The 25,700-nt window shown below is 39.1% G+C and overlaps 1 protein-coding gene across 1 annotated transcript in view; it reads right to left on the bottom strand.

Moving 5' to 3' along the window:
- Positions 1-13,860: 13,860 nt before the first annotated feature.
- Positions 13,861-25,700, bottom strand: part of ZNF568 (zinc finger protein 568) — an 87,697-nt gene continuing 75,857 nt past the window's right edge. The window contains exon 9 of the mRNA XM_040445664.1: positions 13,861-15,704. Coding sequence (XP_040301598.1) covers positions 14,788-15,704 — 917 coding nt within the window. The 3' untranslated portion in view covers positions 13,861-14,787. The remainder of the gene's footprint in view (positions 15,705-25,700) is intronic.

Below are 25,700 nucleotides of genomic sequence, written 5' to 3'. Positions count from 1 at the left end.
CAAGCTAACTTGGATTCAACACTAATGAAGTTGTACATTTATTCACTTAAAGCCTTAAGATCACCCATGACAATGTTTTTTTAGTTCAATCAAAAACAGAGAACTACGGGTCGCCTGGGTGGCTCAGTCAGTTGGGCGTCGACTTCAGCTCAGGTCACGTCTCACCTTCCGTGAGTTCAAGCCCCGCGTCGGGCTCTGGGCTGATGGCTCAGAGCCTGGAGCCTGCTTCCGATTCTGTGTCTCCCTCTCTCTCTGACCCTCCCCCATTCATGCTCTGTCTCTGTCTCAAAAATAAATAAACGTTAAAAAAAAAAAAAACCAGAGAACTAATTACTTTCCATTTTTGCTGTAAGCCATTAACAGATTGTTTCAGGCTTAATAATCAGTCCTTTATTCTCTTGAAAAAAATCACCATTTCCCTTAATAACATTTCTGCATGCCTGAATTCTGGAAGAACTCTAAAGATACCGCTGGCCCTCAAAAGCCACCAGGCTCTATAATAGTGAAATTGTGGTTTACAAATGAAAGCAAGACCTATTGTACTAAATAGGGAGGTAAATTATCACAAGTGATTTTTTTTTCTTTTGCATTCACAGAAGGGATGAATATTGAAAGAGTTATCTCAGGGAATCTCCCCAGTTCAATGAAGCATGTATTACACAGATGTCAACTGTACTTCAATTAAGAAAGAATATATTACACATTTATAATAGCCAAAAACTGGAAACAAAACAGGCAAATGGATAAATAACTGGGAGGTGAAAATCATTGTAATTATAGTATACACTTAGTTTTTTATGTTGTCACTTAAATTTTTAAGGTTGCCTGTGATGTCAATTATTTCTCTTATAGTTTCACATTAAAGATTTTTTTAAAAGTTTTCTTTATTTAAGTAATCTTTATACCCAATGTGGGGCTTGAACTCATGACCCCAGGATCAAGAGTTGCATGCTTTTCTGACTGAGCCAGTCAGTCACCCCTTAAGAATGTATTTTCAAATAATCTCTACACATAAAGTGGGATTCAAATTTACAACCTTGAGGTCAAGAGTCACATGCTCTACTAACTGAGCCAGGGAAGTGCCCCTGTTAGGATTTCACTTTGGTTTGATTTATCCATTGGCTTACCACTTCTATTGGAGTAGGGCATTATCTTGAATTTTTCCTTGGATCTTTCCCATATAACTGAATGAAAGATGAAGAGTGGGAGTTGGCAGTAGAGTAGGGAATAAACTGCAATGTAATCAGATTAGTACATCTCTTTGGCAAGGGCTGAACTGCCCTGTGATTAAAACAGTAAGAAGTTCTGGGCCATTGCATTTGTATGAGAGTAGTAGATGGGCAGAGAAAGCCCTTTCACCCTAGTACATGTGTATTAATAATCTGTTAAGAACCAATATAAAATGACCCAATTTACCTTTATACTAAGAAACATTAATTTTTTTCTCTTACCTAACAGTTCTTTTTCTATCCCTCCATTCCCAGCCATAGAATAATGTCTTTTTTTTCTTTAATGTTTATTTATTTATTTTTGAGAGAGCACAAGCAGGAGAGGGATAGATAGGGGGGACAGAGGATCTGAAGTGGGCTCTGCACTGACAGCAGTGAGCCCAACGTGGGGCTCGAACTGTAAGATCATGACCTGAGCCGAAGTCTAAGTCTCAACCAACTGAGCCATCTAGGTGCCCCGGAATAATATCCTTTAAAAGAATGTAAAGCTTATAAATACTAAAAAGGAGAAATCAATCAAATTGCAACTAAAGAACCTTCTGTTACTTTCTAATTTGGGGCCATCTTCATAAATGTCAGCCATTCACTGCAATAAAATTTTAGTTTTTCTTATCTGGTGCTGTTAAAAATAATTGCCACAATATGACACAATTTTGATTTTCCATAATTTTATAAATGAAAATTTTAGGTTTTAAATGTCTTACTATTTAAGTAAAGTGAACATCTTCAGGCAACATGATTTGCATTGGTTTCCTTTAGATAAAGGGGAAAAAAAAACCTCCCCATAGGTATATAGTTACATATATCTTTACAGCAAAACAAAACTACTTTTGAAAATGAGTGTTTTTCCTAGAAAAGGTAAAAAATACATCTATACATCTACATATGGTAAAACTTTGAAATAAGTTTTCCGTAAGATATAAGGTCTGTGTTTATTTTTAAAGATGTACATCCAATTGTTTCAGCACCATTTGTTAAAAAGACTATCCTTTATTTTTCTTTAAGATTTTAAGTAATCTCTACACCCAACATGGGGCTCAAACCACAACCCCAAGATCAAGAGTCACATGCTCCACCAACTGAGTCAGCCAGATGCCCCCAAAGACTATCCTTTTGCTATTAAGTTGACTTTGCTCCTTTGTCAAAGCACTGTTGACTATATTTGTGTGGGTCCATTTCTGGACCTATTCTGTTCAATGGATGCATTCTTTCTATTCTTTCTCAAATACCTTGTGGTCTTGATTACTGTAGCTTTATAGTAAGTCTTGAAAATGTGTAATGTGAGCCTTACAAATTTGTTCTGGCTACTCTGGGGATTTTGCTTGTCCATATAAATTTTAGAATAACTTTGCTGATATCTACAAAGTAGCTTTCTGGAATTTTGATTGGGATTGTGTTAAATCTGTAGATCAAGTGTGGAACAGTTGACTTCTTCACAATACTGAGTATTCTAATTCATGAACCTGGATCATCTCTTAATTTATTTAGATCTTTGATTTCTTTTTTTATTATTATTATTTTTTAAATGTTTTTTTTTTTCAACGTTTATTTATTTTTGGGACAGAGAGAGACAGAGCATGAACGGGGGAGGGGCAGAGAGAGAGGGAGACACAGAATCGGAAACAGGCTCCAGGCTCTGAGCCATCAGCCCAGAGCCTGACGCGGGGCTCGAACTCCCGGACCGCGAGATCGTGACCTGAAGTCGGACGCTTAACCGACTGCGCCACCCAGGCGCCCCTGTATTATTATTTTTAATGTTTATTTTTGACAGAGAGACAGAGACAGAGTGTGAGGGGGGAGGGGCAGAGAGAGAGGGAGACACAGAATCTGAAGCAGGCTTCAGGCTCTGAGCCATCAGCACAGAACCCCACGCAGGGCATGAATCCACAAGCTGTAAGATCATGAGCTGAAGGCGGATGCTTAACTGACTGAGCCACCCAGGTGCCCCCAGATCTTTGATTTCTTTTATCAGTTTTATAGTTTTCTTCATATAGATCCTGTACATATTTTCTTAGATTTTGTTATGAATCTGTCAAATTCACATTTGTTAAGTGGAGCACAAGGGTGCTGGAGAGTGAGCCATGGTTCAAGAAACAACTATAAGAGAAACTGAAATAAATTATTACTCACAGGTCCTGGAGAAAGTACAAAGCACACGTTGAGGGCCTGTGTTGGAAGTCAAGCCACAGCACAGAGAGAGAGATAGGATCTGGGACACATGCCTGTATTAGGGTCTGTGGCAGAGTGCTTCATGTTTTCTGGGCTAAGGCTGGATTGGTCAATTCAAGACAAAAGAATGAAGTTTTGTTGATCCTTTGGGATTGTACAGGCAATTGTGTCCTCTGTGAACAAAGAAAATTGTATTGTTTCTTTCCAATCTGTGTACCTTTTATTTATTTTCTTGTCTTTTTGAACTACTTAGGATTTCCAGTATGATGTTGAAAAGGATTGGTAAAAGAGGATATCCTTGCTTCATTCCTGATTTGAGGGAAAAAGCGTTCAGTTTCTCCCCATTAAATATGATGTTAGCTGTGGGGTTTTTGTAGATGCCTTTATCAAGTTGAAGAAATTCTCCTCTTCTCCTAATTTTCTGGGAATGTTTTGTCATGAATGAATGTCAGATTTTGTCAAATACTCTTTCTGTATCATTGATAAAATCCCACAATCTTTCTTCTTTAGTCTGTTGATGTGATGGATTACATCAATTGATTTTTTCTTAAATTTATTCATTTATTTTGAGACAGAGAGAGAGAGAGAGAGAGAGAGACAGAGAGAGACAGAGAGCAAGCACATGCACACAGGGGAGGGGCAGAGAAAGAGGGAGAGAATCTCAAGGAGGCTCCACACTGACAGCACAGAGCCTGACATGGGGTTCAAACTCATGAACCATGAGATCATGACCTGAGCTGAAATCAAGAATTGGACACTTAACTAACAGAGCCACCCAGGCACCCCTACATTGATTAATTTCTGAATGTTGATCAGTTAGGATAAATCCCATTTGGTCATGGTATAATTTTTTTAATACATTGTTGGATTTGATTTGCTAAAATATTATTTGTGAGAATTTTTGCATCTATTATTCATGAGAGACATTAATCTGTAGTCTTCCTTATAATATTTTTATCTGGGATTGGTATTAAAATAATGTTGGCTTATAGAATGGGTTATTAGAGTTTTCTCATGCTTTCAGTTTCTGGAGGAGATTGTGGAAATTGTTATAATTTCTTCCTGATAATTTCTTTCAACTGTTTTTTCTGTTATACAGATTAGAATATTTCCATTAATCAATTTTCAAGTTCACTTAATCTTTCCTCTATCATTTTCATTCTGATATTGAGCCCATATGGTGAACTTTTGTTACTGTAATTTTCAGTTCTAAAATTTCCATTTAGATATTTTTTGTATCTTTGATTTCTTTTCAGAGAGTTTCTATTTTTCCATTTGTTTCAAGTGTATTTGCCCCTTGTTCTTGGAGTTTGGCTATGATAGTTGCCTTAGAGGCTTTGTCTCTTAATTCCAACACCTGTTATCTCAGAATTGGTGTCATTTATTATCTCTTCCTTTGTGAGATGACATGATTTTCCTCATTCTATCTATAGTAATTTTGGATTGTATCTTGGTCATTTTAACTATTATATTTCTCTGGGTCTCGTTTAAAGCATTTTTTGTTTGTGTAGCAGGCAATCAACCCAGTAAGTTTCAGGCCACAAGCTCCTGCTTACCTTCTGTAAGCTGTGGCTTCAACCTCAGTTTAATTTTTAATCTTTGTAGTTCTCTTCAGAGCTGTTCCATGTCTGTGCCACCTAGTGGCCAGTCTGAGACCTGGGTGGTGGTCTACCCTATATTTTAGTTCTCAAAGTCTTAATATGCTATTTAGGGTCAGATTGATGAATGCACAGCTTGGGGGGTGCTTCCAGTTCATACAAAATTTTATGGGATTGTTTTCTTATGCTCCATTTTCTCTGATCTTCCCAACACATTCCGATTCAGAGACCATTTCTTCCTTTCTTCTGGGTAGAAAGGTGAAGCATTGGCTTTTTTGTCTGCTGTTCATTTCCTGCCAACGTGTAGGGCCAAGCAGTAAAAGGATAGAAAAAAAAGCAATGGGACTCCCTATATGTTCTTGGAAACACAGATCCTGTGGTCAAAGAGGATTTTCCTCCCTTGGAATTTTAGGAACTGGCCCAGCTGTCTCTGTTGTCACTATTATTGCTGCAATGGGATTGCTGGGGGCCTTTCTGGTATTTTGTGGTACAAAATATCTCACTTTCCTATGAGATTTTCTTCTTCAAGACTTCCTGTAGCTTCTTAGGTGACAACCTTTCATATGCTTTCCATCTTCCATCTTGACATTTGTTTCTACTGTTATGGCCCCTTCCATCCTCTGTTCTTTTGATTTTGTACTTTCTGTTACTGTCATTTTAACAAGACTTTAGGGAGACAGCAGAAATAAGCACATATACAGTAACTAATCTTTGTCTCTTCACTTCTCTAGTCATTCTGCTTGTTTAGTTATCCTATGTGGATCCTCCCAGTTTTATGTTGTCACACTTCCATAATAATTGTCGCAATATGTTGATTTCTGAGATGTGCCAAGTAATCTTTAAAAGCAGTCAAGAGGGGCGCCTGGGTGGCGCAGTCGGTTAAGCGTCCGACTTCAGCCAGGTCACGATCTCGCGGTCCGTGAGTTCGAGCCCGCGTCAGGCTCTGGGCTGATGGCTCAGAGCCTGGAGCCTGTTTCCGATTCTGTGTCTCCCTCTCTCTCTGCCCCTCCCCTGTTCATGCTCTGTCTCTCTCTGTCGCAAAAATAAATAAACGTTGAAAAAAAAATTTTTTTTTAAAATAAAAGCAGTCAAGATTATGGATAACTGTTATTGCCAGTTTCTACCCATACTCAGAGGAGTTTCCCTCTTGAATATTAGCAGACAAAAAATATTTCCTCTTTGGATTTCCTTCCTTATAGGAGTCTATGCCTGAAAGCAAAGAGTCAATTCCACAATAGAATGTTGTTGCAATTGTATTAATATACAATAATAGGGGGTGACTGTGTGGCTTGGTTGGTTGAATGTCTGACATCAATTCAGGTCATGTTCTCACAGTTTGAGTGTGAGTCCCCCCACCCCCTACCCCAGGCTTGCTGCTGTCAGTGCAAAGCCCACTTTAGATCTTCTGTTCCCCCCTTTCTCTGTTTCTCCCTAGCTCCCACCCACGCTCTCACTCTCAAAAATAAAGAGTAAAAAATTTTTTTTGAAGAAAAAAAATTACAAGAATGGAAAATTCATGACTCTAGATGATAGTAATAAAAACAGCAGCTTTTTTTTTGTTTTGTTTTACATAAGAGTATGTGTATTACCATCCTCATCAACAGTTTACAGGTCATTCAGGATCTATTCTGAACATTTTATACATATTAATTTATCAAATTGATGATTATTTGCACAACATTTTGAAGTAGTCCTATGAGGGGGGCACCTGGATGGTTCAGTCAGTTAAGTATCCGACTTTTGAGTTTTGTTTCAGGTCATGATCTTATGGTTTGTGAATTTGAGCCCTGAGTCAGGCTCTGTACTGACATCATGGAGCCTACTTGGGATTCTCTCTCTATTCTTCCCCTGCTCGCTCACTCTCTCTCAAAAATAAACTTTAGGGGCGCCTGGGTGGCGCAGTCGGTTAAGCGTCCGACTTCAGCCAGGTCACGATCTCGCGGTCCGGGAGTTCGAGCCCCGCATCAGGCTCTGGGCTGATGGCTCGGAGCCTGGAGCCTGTTTCCGATTCTGTGTCTCCCTCTCTCTCTGCCCCTCGCCCGTTCATGCTCTGTCTCTCTCTGTCCCAAAAATAAATAAATGTTGAAAAAAAATTTTTTTAAAAATAAACTTTAAAGAAAAAGCAGCCTCACGAGTAGCTTGTTGATGGGTAGGCATTAAAAACATTTTTTTTTCATTTTATTTATTTTAGAGAGAGAGCATGAACAGGGAGGAGGGGCAGAGGAAGAGAGAGAGAATCAGTAAGCTCCATGCTGAGCAAGATCCCATGACCCTGGGATCATGACCTGAGCTGAAATCAAGTCGGATGCTCAATGGACTGAGCCAGATGGGTGGGCATTTTTCAAGCACACATAAGTTTTATATAAATTGAGAATATGCTGAGCCATGAAACACATTCCAAAAGGATTAGAATCATATAGGGTATGACCATCACAGTAACAATTGATTCAATGGAGAATCATCAGTGGATTTAAAAAAAATTATTTATTTATTTTGAAAGAGCATGCAAGCACATGAGGACAGGAGGGGCAGAGAGGGAATCCCCAGCAGGCTCTGTGCTGACAATATGGGGCTGGATCCCATAAACCACGAGATCATGGCCTGAGCTGAAATCAAGAGTTGGATGCTCAACCGAGCCACCCAGGTGCCCCTCATCAATGGATTTTAAACATATGATGGAGAATGGGATATCTATCTTAATCTAAAAGCACCTTCCTGCATACTACTTACTACAAAGAAAAAAATATTCTTTCCAGTGGAGAAACCTGGAAAGCACAATCTTAGGTAGTTGAAGTTACCATCACTAATAAGACAGTCACATCATATACTCCCTGACATAATGCCTGGAAGAGATACAGTATTTGTCGAAAATTCATAAATGCAGATATACATATTCTGAACCTAATCATGAGGAAACATTTAACTCAAATTGATGTAATTCATCACAATAAGAAAATCTTATTTTTTAAAGATAAATTTAAAGAATACTAAAGTAGAACAAATCAGAAAAGGAGTGTGAGATTGTTGAACAGATCATCTCTTTTATATATCAAGGGGTTCCAAAGAAATTTACAAAAGTGCTCCAGCAGAGAACAGCCAAGGGTGGAGAGCAGTGTGACAGGATCATTATTACTTATGCAAGGAGGATCTAGACCTCTAATACTCAAGTTCCATCCAAGCTATCAGAAACTAGGGACAGCAAGTTGGGAGATGAGAAAGAGGACCAGAAAGGCAGAAGCCATGTCTTCTTTCCTCATCTGGCATCTCACCCACCCTGCAACATGCCTGAGCTAATGGAGGGAAGTCCCCCATCCATAATGCTTACAGTTTTGATTTATATGGTGGACTCAGGGTATGGTCTGTCCATGATTTCATCCAGGGTCATCAAATGTACTTGTTCCACCAGATTCAGTGGGATGATGGCAGACAAGAATGAATCTGTCATATCATCCCAAATTGTGATTTCTCATTACAATCCACATACTTCACCTGGACTCCACTGCAGGTGGGAGTTAGAATGCAATCTAGGTTCCACCAGGCACTACCTGAACCTTGGAGGTGGAGGAAGTGAGCATAATGGGGTGGTGGTGGCATAGGGATAGGATTCGCAGTGGCAGGAGTGACTGGTTCCCCTTAAGCAGCTGTTGAAGTTTCTAGCTTCCAGTCCTTAGAACATTAGGTGATGAGCATAAAGTGGCAGTAGCAGATTTTCTTGAACAGTACTACATTCAAGTACTGTTCAAGAAACTATGTATCTGAGCTTTTGTATTTGTGGTATATCTGGGCCTTTATCCTGTTATTTTCCGGATTGTACAGCCCTGAAGTCTAATTCCTTGGCCTTCTGAAAATTCTTCAAATTACAAAATATCCTTTATTCAATTCCTTGCTAAAACATATAGAAATGAGCTTATCTGCAATTGTTTTGTAGTTCATGAATGGACTTCAATGAATAAACTGTATAAAAACACAACACAACATATAAAAATTAGGTATTTTTCAAGTTTTAGATCTCACATATTGTCAATAAGAAAAATTACAGAAATACGTATCATTTGTTTCCTAGAAACCCATATTGTGTGCCATTTGTGTGTACACCTAAGTATTGGTTTTACAGATAGTACGTGCACCAAGTTATTGCCTCTTCAGACACAGGGGGAAGAGCAGGACTGAAGGGAAAAGAGAAGACTTATTTGTGAAATGATTTACTTCTTTTATAAAATTTTAATAAAAAACAATTAGATGTCTAGTTAGTAGGCACCAGTCACACAGGTGCTACTGTTTTTCTGAATTATTTTAGTCAAGAAAATTTAACATAAACAAGAAAGTCTGGAAAAATTAGAATTCTGGAACAATACCAGAAAAGTAGATATCATACATCAAAAAGGATACCTAAATGTGGCCTGTTGCTTGTTGTGTAAAGTTTTATTGGAACACAGCCATGCCCATTTTCTTACATTCAGGATTTCTCAACTTCAGCACTGATATTTTGGACTAGATAATTCTAAAAATTTTTTTCCCAATGTTTATTTATTTATGAGAGAGAGCACAAGTGGGGAAGGAGCACAGAGAGAGGGAGACACAGAATCTGAAGCAGGTTCCAGGCTCTGAGCTGTCAGCACAGTGCCCGACACGGGGCTTGAACCCACCAACCATGAGATCATGACCTGAGCTGAAGTCAGACGCTTAACCTACTGAGCCACCCAGGCACCCCCAGATCTGTTGTAAGGGACTGTACTATGCATTACAGGATATTCAGAGCATCCCTAGCCTTTACCCACTAGATGCCAGCAGCCCTCCCCCTCAAACTGACAAACAAACATCTTTCTGGACACTGCCCAGTGTCTCCTGGGATTAAGAGTAGGACAGGTAAAAACTACCCCTGGTTAAGAACCACTGGTTTATGTATGTTTTCACACTACAAAGGCAGAGTAGATTCTGTATGACCACAAAGCCTGAAATATTTACTATCTGGTCCTTCACAGAAAAAGTCTGTTGATTTCTTTTGCCATTAAAAAAGGTAAAAAATACATGCTAGACTAAGAAAACCAACTGCAAAGTACGTAACAAAACAAGGTTTCTACAAACTCCTTCAAAAACTACTCCAATTTAAAACATGGAATACATAAAAACAAGGAATTCACAGCAACATTAGGCATGATGTTTTAGACATGATAAACGCTCAACCTCAACGACAGTTAAGAAAATGCAAATTAAACGCACTTTTTTTCTTCACTCAATTTAACAAAAGATTCATTCTTCATTGAAGTTGTTGGGAATGGGCATATATTTCTAGATTAATGGCGAATTTCAGAAAATAAGGCATTAACTACTACATTTAAAATACACTATGTTGTAAAGCAAGGAATCCAACTGGTGGGAATCCATCCACTCAACAGAAGCACCAACAGGAAATAATACATGTGTAATAAAATTGTACAATTAATTATTTGTAAAATAACAAATCTGAACTGGTGGAAGATTGGGCTGCATATTATTATGCTTTGTCTTTATGATGTAGGAGTCTAAAAGCTAAAAAGTTACACTTGTAGGCATTGACTGGAAGGAAGCCCAGTCATGGTAAGTTACGAAGTGAGAAAAGGGGATTGCACCTTAATGTGTAAGCATGATCCCGTTTAAACTATGCTACACTACACACACACACCACCACCACCACCACCACCAAAGCAAACTTCTTAGATGTGGGCATGCTTCTTGAGTATGGCAAAAAGCATGGAAGGCTTTTGTAATGGCAATTAAGAGAACGTGGGGTTTTTGTTTTTAAGATTTATCCATTTTTGAGAGGGCAAGCAGGGGAAAGGCAGAGAGGGAGACCGAGAATCCCAAGCAGGTACCATGCTGAAAGTCACCTGACACGTGGCTTGCTCGAAACTACAAACCGTGAGATCATGACCCAAGCCGAAATCAAAAGATGCTCAGATGCTCAACTGACTGAGCCACCCAGGCGCTCCTAGTTTTTTTTTTTTTTTTAGGTTGATTTATTTATAATCTCTACATCCAATGTGGGGCTCGAACTCATGACTGCAAGATCAAGAGTCGCATATCCTTCAGACTGAGCCAGCCAGGCGCCCTGATAGTTTGTTATATAAAATTAGAATACAATTTTCAAGTGTTGAAAAAAGGAAAATGTATACATGGGCAAAAAATGAAAGAGAATCATCTCAATGTCAAAAAATATTAGAAATTATAATGAAACCAGTACCATGATCGTGCCTGGTTTTGCCTATCTTTATTAATTCAATTCCTCCTAAGGGCAGAGCTTGTCCTCTTAGAACAGTACGTACAACTTTCAAGAAGAGACTTACAGAGGGGCGCCTGGGTGGCGCAGTCGGTTAAGCGTCCGACTTCAGCCAGGTCACGATCTCGCGGTCCGTGAGTTCGAGCCCCGCGTCAGGCTCTGGGCTGATGGCTCAGAGCCTGGAGCCTGTTTCCGATTCTGTGTCTCCCTCTCTCTCTGCCCCTCCCCCGTTCATGCTCTGTCTCTCTCTGTCCCAAAAATAATAAACGTTAAAAAAAAAAAAAAGAAGAGACTTACGGAATAATTATGCCAGTACAGATAAAATTTAGCAATCATTTCCCCTTTAAAAAATGCTTGGGTGCACCTGGCTGGCTCAGTGGAGCATGTGACTCTTGATCTTAGGGTCTGGAATTCAAGCCTACATTGGGCATAGAGCATACTCAAAAAAATTAAAAATGCTTGGATTTTTATTATAAATTCTCCTCCAATGGGCTGACATTTAGCTATAATTGATTTACCATATAATGCATGTTTACATTAAACTTATTTGAAGTATTATTTTCTAAAGTGCAAGACGTTAAGTGGAATCGACTAGGGATTATTCCAAATGTGTCCACAGCCCATGAGGTCTGATTAAGTGGATAACTGCAGTGACTTCACAGCAGCTGAATATGCATATGCTCTAATAGTTTCTCAGTTACTACTTTGGGAAAAAGTTATTTTAGGGTCTAGTTTTCAACGTGTAACACTACATTTATACATTACTTAAAAATTAACTGGACAGATCAAGTCATGAATCATATTCTGGACAAAAAAACTCCCCAACAACCCTATTTTCTTCAATAGGCTGCTAGATTTAACTTATTTTAATATTCACATACAATGTGAATATTATTTTTTGGGGTGATTTGATTTGAATGTTATACTTTTCCAAAAAAAATTTTTTTTAATGTTTATTTTTGAGAGACAGAGTGTGATCAGGGGAGGGACAGAGAGAGACACAGAATCTGAAGCAGGTCCCAGGCTCTGAGCTGTCAGCACAGAGCCCAACTCGGGGCTTGAACTCCAAACCATGAGAGCATGACCTGACCTGAAGCTGGATGCCTAACCAACTGAGCAACCCAGGCACCCCTCCAAATTTCTTAAAAGCGTTATGCTAGCCTCACAGCTGTGACTCTTTGTACCTTGAACAGTTAGAAGATTTTATCTGTTAGATATTCTGATATGAGAGGAATCAGTTTATTGATTCTTTATTCAGGAAAATATCTTTCAGGATTTCAGACATGCTTTAAAAAGATGAATATAAACACACACTATAAAATGCTGAATGTAAAAAAAATTTTCCCATGTCTTACTAATTCAAAGTAGAATATATGTATATACATGTCTAAAAAATATTTAAGAAAATAATGTTTTACTACAATTTCAGATATACCATAAAAAGAAGCCGAATATAAACATTTCCCCAATTTACTAAAGGTGAATAAATATGTGTATATACATACGAAAATATTTTTTTCTAGGACTCTGATATATCATAAAAAAGTGAGTATAAACTTAAAACTGATATGCATGAAGTTTCTCATTTTACTCAAAGTCCAGGAACAGGGCAGTTCCACATTGTTTCATCAGCTCAACAATATCAAGGATGCAGGTAATTCCAATCTATCCCCTGTGCCAACCTCGGCCTCTTACTCATGTGGTAGCAAAATGGCCACAGTTCCAGGTATTACACATAGAGACATGCATCCTGGGTATAAGAGGACCATTTCCCCCTACTTTGTTAGGAAAGAAAATTTAACATAAAGCCTGCGTATAACTTTTGCTCAGATCTTCTATGTCCAATTATTAAGCAAACTAGGACAGCAAGAGCTAGACTTCAGATGGGCAGTCCTGGCAAAGGGAAAATGGCTAACACCAATGGGTAGGTAACCAACAGTGTCTGCCACAACTGTACTGCCTTATTTCTTTAAAATTCCATTTTTGTAGTTACATATCCTCTCATTCATGATGCTTGAGGGTTTTTTACTTTCCCATTTCAAAAGTTTTCAAGGTTTTTGGTTTGTTTTGCTTTGCACTTATTTTGTTAGAGCTTTTCTACACACCAGAGATGAATATTTATTCACTCCCTCATTCCTCTGATTTCAACGTGTGTTTACAGGGGACCTATTAGAACAGGCAATGCACCAAGTACTGACAATGAATCCTGGCCATTAATCATCTCCCATTTTCTACCCATATTGAAAGAAATTATTTTCCAGGGTATAGCTTTGTTTCATCCTACAAATGTTAATGCGTAGTCCCTCTGTCATTCATTTCTTTTTTTTTTAAATTTTTTTTTCCAACGTTTATTTATTTTTGGGATAGAGAGAGACAGAGCATGAACGGGGGAGGGGCAGAGAGAGAGGGAGACACAGAATCAGAAACAGGCTCCAGGCTCTGAGCCATCAGCCCAGAGCCTGACACGGGGCTCGAACTCACGGACCGCGAGATCGTGACCTGGCTGAAGTCGGACGCTTAACCGACTGCGCCACCCAGGCGCCCCCATTCATTTCTAATTGTAATTTGCCTTGATTTCCTTTCCCCTAGTGAAGCAAGAAGGCAAGGAGAATGAAAACTTCAGTTTTTAATTTTTCTCCAGAAGGAATTACCTGACATTCAATAAAAAGATGACGTTAGATGTTCCTATATTCACTGCACACATAAGGCCTTCCTCTCATACGATCTCCATCCACAAGTATAAAAATAAAGTAATGAAAGCAGCTCTTATTTAACACACTTTCGATATGAGCCACACAGTATTCTAAGGGATGTTATGTAATTATTTAATCTTCATAATGCTAACAAGATGGTGCTAATATTGCTAATTTTTAAGTGAGAAAATTTAGACCTAATTAAGTCATTTGCCCATGAGTTAAAATGGTGAAGGCAAGTAAAGACTGAGCATTGGTTAAGTCCTGTCCCACTATAATTCAGTTCAGGTTATTTTTAGAGGTTAAGCTTGCAAATATTTAACAAGATTTGAGTGGGATAGAATAACCTGCTGCATTTTTAACATTACTATAGCCTTTCCCAAGCATGAATTACCAGATGAGTAACTTAAGCTAAAGCAAATTTGTCTCCTATATATATGACATTTATATTAAGAATCCTCTGATTTCCCACAGGGTAAAAATGATCCTGATGCTGAGAAATGTCTGTAGGACTGTCACTGACACATTAACTGCCTTCCAAAGCCTTCCCACTTTCCTCACATTCATGAAGTTTTATCACTTTTACATTAATTGAACACTGATGGTCCAATAAATTTTGAAACATAAATAGAACCCTCCCAACCACTAACATTTATCAAATAGCAGTAACAAGTCAAATAAATTCTGGCCCTCAAAAAAGGCCTTGTATCCACAGTATGAACTCTGATATTAAGTTATCCTCAAATGCTTTCCCACATCCCTTAAAATCAGGAGGTAGGTTTGTGTTTAACTAGTAGGACTTTGCAGATTATCAATAAAATTTTGAGCCTTCCCACATGTCTTCATTCACTCCTCTGTCCTGTATGAATTCTTTGATGTTTACTAAGGTGTGAGCCACGAATAAAGGCCTTCCCACATTGCTTACATTTGTAAGGTTTCTCACCAGTATGAATTTTCTGGTGTCGATTAAGTTCTGAGCCACGACCAAAGGCCTTCCCGCATTCCTTACACTTATAGGGCTTTTCACCACTATGACTTCTCTCGTGATGAGTAAGTTCTGACTTTCGAATAAAAGCCTTCCCACATTCCTTACATTTATGGGGTCTCTCACCCGTGTGAACTTTCTGATGTCGAATAAGTTCTGTGCTACAAGTAAAGGCCATTTTACATTCCTTACATTTATAAGGTTTCTCACCAGTGTGAGCTCTCTGATGTCGAGTAAGTTCTGAGCCACGACGAAAGGCTTTCCCACACTGCTTACATTTATACGGTTTCTCACCAGTATGAACACTCTGATGTCGAAGAAGATGTGAATCAGAGATAAAAGCTTTCCCACATTCCTTACATTTATGAGGTTTCTCACCAGTATGAATTCTTTGATGTAGACTCAGTTGTGAGGCACAACTATATACCTTCCCACATTCCTTACATTCATAGCGTCTTTCACCAGTATGAGTTATCTGATGAAGACTAAGTTGCGTGTCATAACGAAAAGCTTTCCCACATTCCTTACATTTGTGGGGTTTCTCACCAGTATGGATTCTCTGATGTCGAAGGAGGTGTGAGGGTCGGGTAAAGGCTTTCCCACATTCTTTACATTCATAGTATTTCTCATCTGTATGAATTCTCTGATGTAAATTAAGTTGTGAAGTAGATGGAAAGGCCTTCCTACACTCCTTACATTTATAGGGTTTCTCACCTATGTGGATCTTTTGATGTTTACTAAGTTGTGAGCCAGAATGAAAGGCTTTCCCACATTCTTTACATTTATGAGATTTCTCACCAGTATTAATTCTCTGAGGTTTAGTAACTTCAGAGCCATGGATGTAGGCACATTTCTTACTTTCTTTACTTTTTTTGCTTTCATGAATTCTCTGATGCTTCATTAAGTCTGACCTACTATTAAAGGCTTTTCCACTTTCTCCACATTTACAGTCTTTTTCCTTATTAGGACTTCTTTCATGTTGACTGTGGTGTGACTGGCACCTGACAGCTTCCTTACATCCCTTGCATTCATTGGTTTTTGCTCTAGTATAAATTGTCTGTAGTACTCCATGAACTGTGCACTGAACAGAAGCAGACTCTTCTCCAGAGGTTATTATGGCTTGTCTGAAATGTCCCTCCTGTTGTTTCTCCAAGTGGCATTTCATTTCTCTGTCATCTCTGACCCTAGTGCACTCAAGGTGAGAGCTTTCAAGTCTTTTTATCTTCAGTTGCAATGATTTAATTTCATAACTGTCTGTCTTTGGAAATAAAGTATTGGTTTCTCCTCTGGACTCCCAATCTGTAAGATAACAAGAAAGAAAATAGGATGTATTTTCATGTGGCAGGAGACATGAAAGTTCTAAGGTAGAAATGACAAACTAAAAATAGTGAATAATTTAAATAGTGAAACACAGCAGTGAAACTAAAAAAACAAAACAAAACAAAACAAAACAAAACACCCCAGATTGCAGGGAGGGGATGAGAATAGAGAAAATGAGGGGAATTTGTGAAGAAGTAGTTCTTCACCTCTGGCGAAAATCAGAATTAGCAAAGGAACATTACAAATATGACATTCAGGAATTGCCTAAGACCAACTAAATGAGAAATCTAAAGGCGTAGGACATTATATCTAACAGCAAGTCCTCTCATCTCTAGCTTCAAAATATATCCAGGTTTTGACTCCTTCTATCAGCATCTCTACCACCTTGTCCAAAGCCATCTTCTCACCAAAGCTAATACACTTCTCTAAGTGTAGGTCTCCCTACTTCCACTGTTGCTGTCCTATATCCCATACCTAACACAGTAGCCAAAGTGTTCTTGTTAAGTAAGTTAGATCAGGCCTTTCTTCTGCCTAAAATTCTCCCCTGGATTTCCCTGTTGAGCAGAGCAAAAGTCAAAGTTCTTATGAGGTCTACAAAACCTTCCCTGAACCTGTCTTGCACTGCCTCTGTCTGACCTCATTGCTGATCTCCTCTCTTTAGCACACTTTGCTCCACTCCCTGACCAACGGGATGGTCTTCAAACCTGTGAAGCACACCCCTCCTTCAGAATCTCTGTCGGCAAATATTTTCCCTAAGATATTAATATGGCTTGTTCAATTACTCCATTTTGATCTCTACTCAAACTTGAGACCACTCTTTACAAATCAGGTCCCTCATGACTCTACTTATTTTTTGCAATGTACTTATCATCACATGCCATTTTATCTATTTCTCCAACATTATCATGAGAACTTTCAAATATAAAGAAAAATTAAAAGAATTGGGACAGTGAACTCCCATATCCCCAAAACTTAGATTCTACAATAAATATCTGGCTCTACTTGCCTTATCACATATCCTTCTCTCTCTCCATCCATCCACCTTGCAGACATCAGTATATATACCTCTAAACTCCAGAAATATTATACTTTGTTTACTTCTGTACTGTCTGTCTGCCCTTCACTGTATCTGCAGAGTAAATACTCTTTGATGAATGAAAGACCACTGGCATTTTTATTAATCTCTCTCAGTGATTCAGAGGCAACTCAAAGTGTGTTTGTATACAGTACAGTTTAAATACAGTACATCCCATCTGTGCTTACAATAAAATACAAAATTCCTTACCAGACCTGCAAAACTCTGCATTATCTGGACCCTACTTCCCTATTCACTGTCATTTTAAGATGCTCTCCCGTTCACTCACCAGTACCTACTCTACTGGCCTCCATGGACCCCTATATCTTACCAATTACATTCTCATCTTAGATTTTTAGGAAATGCTCAATTTCAATGAATGCTCTGCTCCAGATTTCCTTCATGGCCAGTTTCTTTCATTGTAAATATCTTTATTTTCTGTCAAGTACCCTGTTCTTTGCCTTCATAATCTTTTCCTCAATTCTGGAATTACACATTTGTTCATCGGTTTATCTACCGGGATAATTTCTCCCAAGGTGGCCTAGAACCAGCATAATACATATTTCACTCACCATTATATAATCAATCCCTAGCACATAGTTCAATTAATGTTAACTAAATACTAAAGGATACTCCAGTGGAAATAAAGGGAAACATGCTGCAGATAATGACATTAGAAGAGTGAGAATGAGAGTAATCACTTCATGTTTTATTTAACAGATGTGGGGAATGTCTTCTGGCCTCTGCTCCTTCCCAGCTTCACTGCCTTCTCTACAGCACTTCCCAAGTACATGGCGGTAAGGCACAAACAAGCCAGCATCATTAGTGTATCTGTACATGTCTTATACCAGTCCCCTACAAGACTGGTATCTTTACACAACAATGAAAATCTTTCATGTAATTCTGAAAAAATTCTAATGGAAACTGAGGATACTATGGCAACCATTTATATGAAGTCGTAATGTGTTGAGACAAAGAACACAGAGTCAGACTGCCTGGTTGTGAATTCTAGTCCCACAATTTGCTAGTTGTATGACACTGGACCGTTACTTAGCTACTCGGAAACCAAGGAGGCTGAGACAAAGGGAGATGCTCAGGTAAGTTGTCAGAGCTGTGTACAGGCACCCTGTTGCTTGGGATAGTCCCTTTGTTCTTGCCAAGGTCCAGGGTAGTTGGACCAGCCAAAAGCAAGTTGCAGAAAAGACAAACAGTTGGGAAATCTAGAGAGATAAACCTAGAACAACTGGTAAGAAAAAATTGTTCTGTGATTAATGTATGGTCTATATCTGCAATCGAATGAAAATACCACTTACACTGGGGAATGCTATAAGGCTGTCCTTCAGAGAAGGGCACTAAAACTAAGGTCTATATAGACTGGTAAAATAATGTTGGCATTTTATGCTGTATGGAAAGTTCCAGACATCAGGTGTCAGAAGATGCTGTTATTTTAAATATTTTATAAAAACAATCTGGTAGAAAGGGAAAACTGTAAAAAGCATGGGTTGGAATAAAAAATCTGGACCTTAAAGGAACGTTCAAATCAAAAAGTAATATCCATCAAGGATGCTCCCATTGTTCCTACCCTGTACAATCACTCCTCATGCTACAGAATCATTCCTCTACATTGATCTTTAATCTCTCCATTTTCCCTACTCCATGGTCTCATCCTAGCACAATGCAAAATCATCTTGACTTCCCCAACAGCCTCCTAGCAAGTTTTACCATTTTTACTCACGAACCCTCTGATTCAATCCCTAAAGGACATCCAATCCAATCATGTCCCTATCTTGTTTACAACCTCCAATGGCTGCCAAGTGTCCTCAAGGAAAAAACTCTAAACTCCTAGACTTGGTGAGAAAGCCCTGCATGATGTAGACCTCCATTCAGGTCTTCCAGGACACCCACCCAAGGCTTTCTCTCCTTGGTGCCTTCAATGAAGAGATTCCTCTACCTGGTATAGCATTCCCACCACACCTCCTGGATCCTACTACTCATCCTTCTAGTTTCATATCATGTGTCACAATCTGAAAAGTCTTACCAGTCTGATAATATTGCCCCAAATCTTCTCTCACAGCAGTGCCTTACCTATAACCATTTCCCCTAAAAAGACATTCATTTCTCTGGCCATTGCATAGCCAGGTTTCTAAAAAAGAAAACTTATAGCATTGTCAGTGATTAAGAATTTAAATCAGCCCTTAAGTCCTCTGCAGGCTCCTGGTAAGACTGGCTCTTCCTTGTCTGAACACTGCCCATTAATTCAAGGTTTATGATTCAAGGAAATGCCCAGAAAGAGCCCCAAGTGTTAAACTATAATCACACTTGGCCCCTCTCTACCAAACACACTATTTCCAGAAGGGGCCTATTAATAAGACAATCTCTTATTTTGCCCTACAAGGTCATTCTCATGCCCTGTGAGAATAATTCCAGCAGGCCTAGCATCCTTCCTAACCCTAGCTACTTCCTAGGTTATTCATTGTTATCTTTTAGTTCCTTCCATTGTTTTCTAGAATCCTTTTTATACAACCGAAATAGCACTGACTCTAAAAGTTAGGTACCATGCTTTTTTCACCTAAACATTATAGCATTGCTTCAAAAATGTTTTATCAAAAATATTTAGGGGTGCCTGGGTGGCTCAGTTGGTTGAGCATCTGACTTCAGCCTCGGTCATGATCTCTTCGTTCCTGAGTTTGAGCCCCATGTTGGGTTCTGTGCTGACAGCTCAGAGCCTGGAGCCTGTTTCAGATTCTGTGTCTCCCTCTCTCTCTCTGCCCCTCCCCCGCTCATGCTCTGTCTCTCTCTCAAAAATAAATAAACATTAAAAAATGTCTTTAAAAATATTTAAAATGCTGAGGTTTCTGTATCCCAATTGTGGTAGTGGTTATATAAATATACACATCATAAAATCACAGTAACCTAAAAGAATAATAAAAATTAGAATTAAAAAATGAGTGTATGTGAACATCAGTGAATTCTGAATTAGGTCTATCTATAGTTTTGTTACTACTATTGTGCCAACATCAATTTCCTGGTTTTGACAGTGTACTAAGATTAGGTAAGATGTTATCATTAGGGAAAGCTGGGTGAAGGGTACAAGGGAACTCTCTGTAGTTTTCTGTAATTCCTTCTGAGTCTTAAATTATTTTGAAATAAAAAGCTAAAAAGAAATGGTAACAGTTATAAGTATGTATGTCTAATAACAGAGGCCCAAAATACATGAAGCAAAAACAGAACTGAAGAAAAAAAACAGACAGTTCAACAAATTGAGGACTTCAGTGCTCTACTTTCAATAATGGATAGCTCAACTAGCCAGAAGATCAACAAGGAAACAGAAAACACACTTTTAAATAACCAAAGGGCAAAGAAGAAATCACAAGAGAAATTAGAAAATACTTTCAAGTTGGGTGAAAGGAAAACTTAATATACCAAAACTTATGGGATACAGTTAAAACAGATCCTAAAGGGAAATTTGCAGCTTATATGCCTATATTAAAAAACAAAAAACAAGAAATATCTCAAATCAGATTTTGGAACTAGACAGAATCAAGTAAACCCAAAGATACCAGAAGGAAGATAATAATAACGATTTGAGTGGAAATGAACAAAACAAAAGAAAAATAGGGAAATCAATGTAAGTTTAAGCTGGTTCTTTGAAAAAGCTCAACAAAACTGGCAAACTTTTAGCTAGAAAAAAAGAAAGACTAATACTGATATCAGGAATAAAAGAGGGATATCACAACCAACCTTACAGAAATAAAAGGTGAGGGCTGGGTGTGGGGATTGATTGCTTATGGGTATGGGGTTTCATTTTGGGGTGATGAAAGGTTCTAAAATTAGACTGTTGTCACAGGCGCAAACTCTAATATACTAAAAAACCACTGAACAGTACACTTTAATCAGAGGCAAATATGAGGAAGGGTAGCAACAGTGATAACTGGAGTGAAAATTTGAGGCTTTGTGCTGAAACATCCTTCCTTCTCCAGATCTCAGGCCTTTTCAGTGAGCTTTCCTACTAATAACTCAGATGTGATGCCTTCTCATAGGCTCCCTAGGTGACCACCTGCCACAGTCTTCCCAATAGGAGTCACTATTACTCACCTGGGCACCATTCTTTTGTTTCCTTACTCTTAACCATCCAGGGCTCCTTCCCCTGCTCCAATAAGGAGATCACATTTGGCTTACAATCAGAAAGTCCTGCTCAAAAAAAAAGGCAGGCGGGGGCGGGGGGGCGGGGGTGGGGGTGGGGGGACGACAAAGTTATGTTAGGCGTGTACCGGAATTAAAATCAGTCCATGATTTTCAAGGAAGAGTAAATAGGTTAAGAGTCAACAAAAGGGGTATAAGTCACAGGTACAAAAAAGATAAAAGTTGTCCAACGGAGCAGCCAATTTCTAACTTCATATGGGATAATCCTTTCCTTGTGAAGCAAGAATCATCAATTCAGCCAGGCAATGTGAAAAGCACTCATGAGAAATTCTTAAGAGAACATAAAATTCCAGAAGTCCAATTCTGAATTTTAGGGGGCTCAAAAACTTACCCAGTGAGATCAGGTTGTTATAATTCTCCAACATTACATCTCGGTACAAACCCTTCTGAGAAGGGTGCAAGCATTCCCACTCCTTTTGAGAGAAGTAAATGGCCACATCTTTAAACTTGAAGCCCTGAAACCACAGATAAATACACTATTTGTGAAAATAATGGACAAAATCTTTACAATGGAATTAAAAAAATGGAAAAAGAAATTTAGTAAGGTGACAACATTAGTAAGGTAACAGGCTGTGCTGGGCCCTTTAATACAGGTGGTTCAGTGTGGAAACAAGAGTGATCAGAGCATACACCATTCTTGGTGCACACATCATGCTTGACCATGACTGTAACTACATAAGTAACCTCTTGACACTATCTCCTTCCATTATCTCCCCAGGTTTGGGAATAACCAAAGTTCATACGACTGGTGTTTCCCAATTAAACTATATACACATACAAATACACGGCACACTGTGTTCACCACACGACACTTGTGACTATCTCCTTCCCCAGTATTCTCCTTCTCCCAATAAAGAAATACTTTTTAAAAGTCTGAATCATTCAAAAATATTTTATAAAATTTCTATTTCCTGGAGCACCTGGTTAAGCACTCAATTTAGGTCAGTTAAGTGTCCGACTCTTGATTTTGGCTCAGGTCATGATCTCAAGATTCGTGAGTTCCAGTCCCACGTGGGGCTCTGCACTGACAGCGTGAAGCCTGCTTGGGATTCTTTCTCTCCCTCTTTCTCTGCCCCTCCCCCCCGCGCTCTCTCAAAATAAATAACATTTTAAAAATGTATATTTCTGAAAGTAGGATTTGAATATAACTTGGTGATTTAATAATTTCTTAAAAACTCACGTTCATAAAAATGCCAGAATATTAAAACCTATTCACTTTTCCATGTCATGAAAAATTCTAAAATAGACATCATTTTTACTGGCTATATGACAACCCATCTTATACATTCAATGTTCTCACTTTGGGGTACTAGGCTGCATAAGTTCTCTAAAGTTCTTTTGCAGTATGAGTCTTTACTTCTCAACAATTTATACATCTGGTTGTATTGTCCCTATACTTTCCTTGTTCCTGATCTGCCAGAACTAATGGAGGAAGATCCAGACTCAGAATGAAACAACCCAAGATGAGCATACGCTACGTAAGTTCAAAATGGACTGACTTATTGGTGTCTACATGGCACAGACTTCTTGTAATATCACGTAACTCCATACACTCAATCTATCATATCTCTATCATAACCCCAGTCTTAAAATTAAATCTCAGAGAGTTACAGATTTGGGAAAATACTGTAACAAATCAAGATCAATTACCTTCTTGTCTAATTAGAAAATCAAGTTTGCAACATGGGTTCCTACTTAACCACTTCATGAAAAGCCCACTTTAACAAGGAATGTATAATATTTTCAGCAAGGATTTCTACTCCATCAGTATTCCTGGTGAAAGGATATGCACTTAAGGAATGCTAAGTGGTTTGCTGAATGAATATTGAAACACCTGTAAAACAGAGGAACACTTATGGGACAGCAGCCTTTGGTAACATCACTCACTGGAATGGATAACAAGTAAGTTCTTTGGAGGGGCTCAGGAAAGCACTAAGTTTCAGGAAAAAGAAATCCACTGCTCAAATCTTTTATTTTTTAAAAAAAAATTTTTTTTTCAACGTTTATTTATTTTTGGGACAGAGAGAGACAGAGCATGAACGGGGGAGGAGCAGAGAGAGAGGGAGACACAGAATCGGAAACAGGCTCCAGGCTCTGAGCCATCAGCCCAGAGCCCGACGTGGGGCTCGAACTCACGGACCGCGAGATCGTGACCTGGCTGAAGTCGGACGCTTAACCGACTGCGCCACCCAGGCGCCCCTGCTCAAATCTTTTAAAATGAAAATGCATTCAATGAAGGAGGGGAGAAACATCAATTCACATAAATAATAGCTTTAGGGTTGCAAAAACAGATCATTTGTTTCTCAGGTTGATCCTACAGAAATGCATAACTTAAGGCAACGGAGGAAGAAGCAAAAGCGGTCTTGAGTCACGGGACTGACTTCAGAGTCCTCAAAGACAGAGAATAAATTTTCCTCCCCTCTCCTGTTCTAATCTTCCTGCTAGTGACAGCTCTTCTCTCTTTCTCTCTCTCTCACACACACACATACAAAGTCTGCCTTTCTTGATTTGAGGAAGAATAACAAAACCTTGCCTTCCAGAACCCCAGAGAATCCAACTGTACATAATGTGTTTAGAGGAAATGGCTTTCCCAGCAGATATGAACTCAGAAGGGCCTGTTCTGACATGCCCCAGGCAGATCTTTGTTCTACAACCTGGAAGACACTGAACTCCTCAATCATGGGTGCATCCCAAAGACAGGATGGAGCCCCCAGGCCCAGGAGCACTGAATACTTGGACAGTCCCAACCCTGGATAACAGTTTCTGCAACAGAAATCTCCAGCCTCTCCCTGGCCTAACAGGCTCAGTGTATTAGGTACCTCTTTAGCTTTGTTCCCACATCCCAGAACTAGGGTTCTTAGAACCCCAACTGAAACTTCTTTTCACAAAGACCTTGCCCAGAATCACCAATACTGAGTCAGACAACCCACCAGGATCAGCAGGTCCTTAGTAGTCTTGGCAGAGCTCAACCACCTGGATGCAAGTTGCAATGGCTTTACAAGAAACCACAATTCTCAGAATCTTTGTGGCCAACACATTCTGGTTCCCAACCAAGATCACCATGGCTTTCCTGCCTGACATTACCCTTTCTCACTGCTACCCCTAGCCTTATTGCTGATAGTGTTCACGTCATCTCAAGTACAATTACTGCATATTAAGCACTTTAAGTTTATGGTGCTTGTATGTATGAATCCTTACGAGAGGCCCACAAATCCTAATTCAAAGGAAACTTTAGCTCAGAGTAAAGTCATTTACTCAAATTTGCAGTTAGTGGTAGCATTGCTGGCTTTTGAATCTAGATTTAGATTTCTCCAACTCTGAAATTGATGGTCTTCCACTTCTGACTGTTACAGATGCAACCAGGGATTTCTGAAGATCCTTTAAAAAAAATCCTGAACTGGGCTCTCCACATTGGGGAGCAGAAAATGCTTAGTCTGCTCTGTTTGTCACTACAAAGCACAACACTCTGTGAAGGGAAATCAGAGGTAGAAGGGAAAGGGAGGAAAGCAGCAGTTCTATAAACAAGACTCCGTTATCCAAAAATGTCAAAATCCCCCATGACTCCGGCTCAGTGGGGGCACTCGGGGACATGATGATTTAGACCCAGCACCTGCCTTTAAAAAGCTCAGAATCAGGGAGGAAAAACAGAAAAAAGGAGACAATCACAGGACATCAAGCTCTGTGGAAGACTGGTTATCATGATCAAATTACCAGGTGAAAAATAATGTTCTGAATATTGAAAACATTTTGGGATGCAGTGATGATCTGGTAAAGAAGGAAAGTAATCTTCAGAAGCTAAAATTAAGTCAAACTGGGAACCAAGAGGAGTGTGCTGAGCCACTGACACTTATTTTACCAGAGAACCTCTGCTGAGCCCAGATGACCATGAGCTTTGACACTCAAAGAATGGGGGGAGAGGAGACCAAGCCTATCGCTGGTCAAGATGGAAGTCTAAAAGGCTCTGCACTGCAAAGTCCTGGGAACTCTAGGACCATGCCCTCAAAATAAGAAAAAGTAGAAGCAACACTCCCATTCTTGAGTACTGCAAAGAAAATGGGCTGACTTGGATCCTGACAGGAAAGGAAAAAGGAAAGGAAAGGAAAAAGGAAAGGAAAAAGGAAAGGAAAGGAAAGGAAAGGAAAGGAAAGGAAAGGAAAGGAAAGGAAAGGAAA

The sequence above is a fragment of the Herpailurus yagouaroundi genome, unplaced genomic scaffold (assembly GCF_014898765.1).
Source record: "Herpailurus yagouaroundi ecotype Mexico unplaced genomic scaffold, PumYag 194, whole genome shotgun sequence".
Classification (NCBI taxonomy): domain Eukaryota; kingdom Metazoa; phylum Chordata; class Mammalia; order Carnivora; family Felidae; genus Herpailurus; species Herpailurus yagouaroundi.
The sequence above is the reverse complement of the archived record's forward strand: the minus strand, read 5'-3'. Positions and strand labels throughout refer to the sequence as shown.